General features: G+C 36.6%; 1 protein-coding gene across 1 annotated transcript; it reads right to left on the reverse strand.

Moving 5' to 3' along the window:
* Positions 1-308: 308 nt before the first annotated feature.
* LOC145008850 (putative protein phosphatase 2C 23) lies at positions 309-3,754 on the reverse strand. Its single transcript, XM_078967475.1, has 4 exons — positions 1,960-3,754; positions 1,758-1,871; positions 922-1,186; positions 309-644 (listed from the first exon to the last, which is right to left on the reverse strand). The coding sequence occupies exons 1-4, from the start codon at positions 3,556-3,558 to the stop codon at positions 529-531; spliced, it is 2,094 nt and encodes a 697-aa protein (XP_078823601.1). The 5' UTR covers positions 3,559-3,754; the 3' UTR covers positions 309-528.
* Positions 3,755-5,487: the final 1,733 nt, after the last annotated feature.

Genomic DNA, 5,487 nt, shown 5'->3' on the forward strand with positions numbered 1-5,487 from the left:
TGTTTTTGTTTTTGTATAAAATAAATAGATTTTATAATTTGTTGATATTCGATCATTCATTTCATTCTCATCGACCAAACAACAATGGATGCAAATACGTGGAAAATATTGTGTAGAAACAAATACAAAAGTCTAAGTCTTCGGTTGAAGAAAGTCAACCCTTTGACGTTTTCATCCACACGGTTTGTTTGACCAAAATTAATACCAAATTAAAGTCGTTGTCTCCAAATGGACTTCCACTTATTTGATCAGACAATTTCAAAACCATCACAGCTGACAACAACATTCATTTATCCAACACATTCTAGTAATTTGACTAAAACTCTTGTATTTTCACTTAACCCCTCATTTATTACAATATTTGCAATTCTGGTACCACAGTTTCATATTAATTAACATGGCCCAAAGTTTTTACATCTTTACAAATTTTCACCACCAAAAAGACAGATCGAAAAATTGTCCGTATCTACCTATTTTTTCAACGTAACCGATTTATTTCTTAATTTCTATGTTTACAATCCGCGAAGATTACACGCACGATCTCCATATCCTTCCTTCAAGTGAAATCACAATAATCGAAACATCATCATGGTAACGCCTTCTATCGCCTTGTGGTATTTCCAACAATTCATGAAAATCCAAACCTATAAACAAAAAAAAAAAAAAAAAATAGATCTCAGCTAAAAAAATCAAAGGTTCGAGTCTCCGCAGCTACAATATAACATTTTTAACTTTCAAGTCCAATGTAGATTGGGCTCTTTGTAAACATCCAGCTTTATGCCAACCATCTAACAGACTGTTATGTAATCAGGGCAATGTGGGCCAGATTAGGGTTGCTGGAAGAATAACCCTTTGCAGAAAACTTATATTTCTAAACATTTTCGTAAAGTTATAATTTTTTTTTTAATTTGAGATTATTACCGGCTTTCTTGGCGGCGCGTAGCAAAACTTCTTCTACCAAATGTTGGGCGGGGTCACCTTCGGGTGACCATTGAATGAAAAGCTCGACTTCAGACACAGCTTCCTCGTTTGTGAAATATTGATAAAGCCCATCCGAGGATAATATCAAGAATCTATCTCTTGGCCCTAATTTGTGATGGTGAAGATAAGGGAGACAATTTATGTATGGAGTGGTTCCCACGTAATCAATTCTAAACATTTCTAGTAATGCATTGTTCCATTTTGGCTGCAACAAGCAAAAAAAAAAAGAGTTTAGCATCAAATATCAAATCAAGAAAGTAAAGTTGAACATTTGTATCGAGCTTTATAATCTTGAATTGCATTGTAAAATATGAGAATGGTCAAGTCAGTCACCTATCAGGCTGTTGTGTACCTGATTTACATCTCCTAGGGTGGAGCGATGTGGGCCGAGTCCAGGGGTTGAAATAATAATAACCCTTTTGTAGAAAAAGTATATCGATAAATAAAATAGCTATATAAAAGTTTAACTTAAGGTGGGATTAAACGAAGTCAACTATGATTATTTGAAAAGTCAATAACTTTTGGATTAAGTTTATTCGTGTGTACAAAAGTAGAAATGTCAAAGGGAATCCAACAAATCCAAAAATGGAAAGCAACTTGGTTTAAACCTATGGAAAAGAGGTATGAAGGTATAACTCCTTAAAGAATATCCGATCTTTCATTTATTCTAACAAATATGAGAATCTAGCTTTATGAAGCACCATCAAGAATCAATCCTACATTGCTTTTATTAAGATTTTATCTAAATCAAAATATGTTTGTTAATTAGTAATTACCTGTTTAAGAAAACCAGCACCAAAAGCACGAGTGACCTTTAGTGAGCCTTTGACTCGGTCATTCATAACTGCACATGCATCCTCAGGGTGTTCACTCTTTATTCTTTTTACTTCCTGCAAAAAGTTATTGAATCTGTAAGGTTAAAAGGGAGATGGAATTGAAGTTATTTATTTCAGGGTTTGAATTTTTTTTTTTTTTTACCTCTTCAATGGAAGTGCTATGATCCATGCTAAGTTGACAAGCAGTTAAACTTGGATCTGTGGTGGCGATATCAGCATCAAAAACTTCAAGATCATACCATGTTTCTTCATTTATTTTTTCTAGATCTTGTCTCCAGATATCTGGCTCGGATTTCTGAGCTAAAACTGCACGACTATCACCAACATTCATCACGTAAACATCTTCTCCTTTCATTAGCATGACAAGAACACAAGAGCCCATTAAAGCTAGTTCAGGATTTTCATCAAGCATTTGGTCTGCAATATCTAAATACGCCTCCTCTGTTTTCTTTAGGCCTTGAGATAAAGCTTTCAAAACGTCTGAATGGTTAATGGAATTTGAGCCGTTTGAATTCATGTGTTCTCGTAATCTTCGATCAAGTTCTAATCTCTCCCGGTCAAATTCACACTTCCACCGCCTCTGATTCTCCTCCCATTTCTTAGCCGCCCCACGATTTCTAATATTGTTCCTCTTTTTTCGTGAATTTGTCTCGAGATCTTCAGTTGCACATGGGTAACTCTCCTGCTGATGAACATATCTTGGTGACGAATTTTTTTGAGGTTGAGAATTACTATGAGAGTCGACTGTATCTAAGGATTGCCCCGAAGAAGTTGAATTCGATGCATCTGTTTGATCATCCCATAACAATCCTTTGAGTTCTTTATGAACAGCTGCATACATATTCGATAATAGAAAATCAGGGGCATCAGGACCATTAAATCCATCATAAATCCCAACAAAAACCCACCCATGTTCCTCCGATACGACGACGTGCACTCGATCTTCTCCTGCTTTGCCTTGCGCCCACTGGAGATTCTGGCTCTGATTCAAACAATCATCGTCGTCCAAAATACTACCTTCGCTGCTTAAATTAATACTGCTGATAGTCAATTCGTTATTTTTCTCTGTAGACCCAACATTCCAATCATGATCCTTCAAATGACCCAGGTTTTTAGTGATCGGAGCGACAGTGGAGTTTTGCCCACGGGTTGTAAACGTCATTGAAATCGCCTTCTGGATTGCCCGAATCAAATTCCCTTTTCTCGATCTGCGTTTGAAACCAAAACCCCCATGGGAATAGCTTCGTTGGAACTGATCGAGATTACCCTTCTCGAGAGGACCAGAGAAAAGGGGACCCGATTGAAATCCCCGCTCAATCGGGCCAGAAACAAACCCTCGGTCCATAGGACCCGAATACGCACCCGGACCAAACGGCAAAGGACCCGAATTGATTGAATTTCTAGGCAAAGGCTGGAGAGGAATTGATGCAAAGGATGTGGAGCTTTCGAAGGCGGAAGCCTTATCACTGGTGTTGTAAGAGTATACATCGAGGAAAGAGGTAGATAGGGGCGTGGATGTGTTGGCGGAGACAGAGGCGCCGGAGATTGACCGGAACGTTGTCGTTTCTTCAGCGGAATGGACCTTGGAGGAGGAGATGCAAGATTGATCAGGTCTTACATAGCAAAAAGAGTGACCAAGATCGTCTAGTGGGTCAGAGATAACAAAGGCCAAGTCTTTCCGCCGTTGGACGATGTCGGTTCCGGTGAAACAGATGGTCAGCTTGCCGACCCCGTTTCCCATGACTGATTTTCCGGCAAAGGATAAAGCTAAGGTGCTCTGCCCAAACAGGAAGATGAACTAAAACTGATGAGAAAAATTGGATGTGACTATGTAAATGTGTGATCTCCCTGGGAGTAATCAGATATGGGTTTAGTTGGAAGAGAAGAATTTTGTGTTAAAAGGATGTTGAGAGAGAGAGAGAGAGAGAGAGAGGTTGACTTCAGGGCGGAGGTTTTTAAAGCCTTAAAGACAAAATTCAAACAATTTGATTTTTGTTTGAACTTAGAATAATAACTACAAACTGAATTAAAAAATCAGGGTAATAAAACTTATTTACTTTTTGATTAAATACTTAAGAAATTGAAATCTAATGCGGTGGATAGAGGTGACAAAAATTAACACGATACGAAACCTGACACAAAATAAACGGGTTTTGGTAAGATATTTCAAGCCGTTTAAATAAACGGGTTGACACAACACGATACGGAAATTAAATTGGTAAGGTTAGGGTTAGGAATTTCAACTCGAATATGACTTGAAAATGATCCATTTATTTATATGCAAGTTTTTTGAATTATTTAAATAATCTAGAAATATACAAAACCAAATCCATAAGTAAAAGAAAAACATTCGAATTGAATTATTTTGTAATGTTGAAATGACTTACTCGTCTAGATTAACATTTCATTTAAGTATTTCCATTCTCTCCTAAATTACCCGGTCTCTTTCACCACTCTCAAATCCTCATGACCTTGTCATCCGCCTCCCCAACTCTCACTCTTTTAATTTTATCATCTGAACTTGCTATGGCTTCATTTATTCTGCCTCCAAACTATTAGTTTTTCCTTTCCACCTACCTAAATCATACTCTTTCAACATGCTCAATCTTTTAAACTCACATGACACGGCATATTTTAAGGTATAACTCTAACCCGAAACCCCACACGAAAATAAACGGGTTAACACGACACGACACGTTAATTAAATGGGTCGGGTTATGGTCAAGCACTTTCAACCCGTTTAGTGTTTCGACACGACATGAATCCGATACGACACGACCCGATTGCCACCTCTCTAGACTAGATTGATTATAACTTCTAAACACTTGCGTCTACATTATAATCAAGCAATAGGTTGATGCTACTCATTCGGCTATCTAAAACAAACACAATTTATGGCTGTCTAATACAGACACACCATTTCTGGCTATCTAAAAGCAAAGGAAATACTAATATAGCAGTAATGTATGTAAAACATACCCTACCAGTCGTCAATATCATCGGACAAAATTCTATTCTCTGTTCCATTCTCACACATACCCTTAATATGATGATACTCATTATCCAAACTTAATTGAACTAACCATCTCCTTTGGGCCTTAGTGTATAACTAGACAAGATTACAATACCCATAATCAACCTCCGATACAAATTTTTTTTTTATCTATGTTATATCTTTATAATATAGGGTATAATTAACACTCTTTCAACTAAACTCAAACTAACTGTCCTTAACAAACCATAGTTTACAACTAGACTAGTTCACTATTCATCGTCAATATAGTCTTCACGATATCATCCCAAGGTCATTAAATATTAGTAATATTCTAATAATAACAGGATCCTATTGAGTTGCCCTCAAGACCCAAATTGAGAAGAATAAATACAGAAGAAAATGATTTATTAATTATAATGGTTAATAATTAATTAGAAACTATTTAGAAAAAGTATTTTGGAAATTAGTTAATAGTTTAATTAATTAAAGGGTTGAATATTGATTAATAATTAGCTGGTTAATAAGGAATGTTTCAGAACCCTTTTGGGATTAGGCTTTGGAATAAATCTATTTAGAAATAAGGAGAATTTCATTCTAGGCTCCCTATCCCACATGGGATGGAGTACAAAACCTAGGAAGGGATCCAACGCTATAAATATGGCCTTACGGTTTCCA

Source organism: Lactuca saligna, chromosome 8, assembly GCF_052625555.1.
Source record: "Lactuca saligna cultivar CGN05327 chromosome 8, ASM5262555v1, whole genome shotgun sequence".
In the NCBI taxonomy this organism is placed as follows: domain Eukaryota; kingdom Viridiplantae; phylum Streptophyta; class Magnoliopsida; order Asterales; family Asteraceae; genus Lactuca; species Lactuca saligna.

Bases quoted from the DNA above. Each gene is read 5' to 3' on its own strand.
- LOC145008850 (XM_078967475.1), bottom strand. From the start codon at position 3,558: ATGGGAAACGGGGTCGGCAAGCTGACCATCTGTTTCACCGGAACCGAC. The intron at 1,872-1,959 runs GTAAAAAAAAAA...AACTTTTTGCAG, and splicing joins ATAGCACTTCCATTGAAGAG to GAAGTAAAAAGAATAAAGAG. The intron at 1,187-1,757 runs GTAATTACTAAT...TGCTTGTTGCAG, and splicing joins GTGCTGGTTTTCTTAAACAG to CCAAAATGGAACAATGCATT.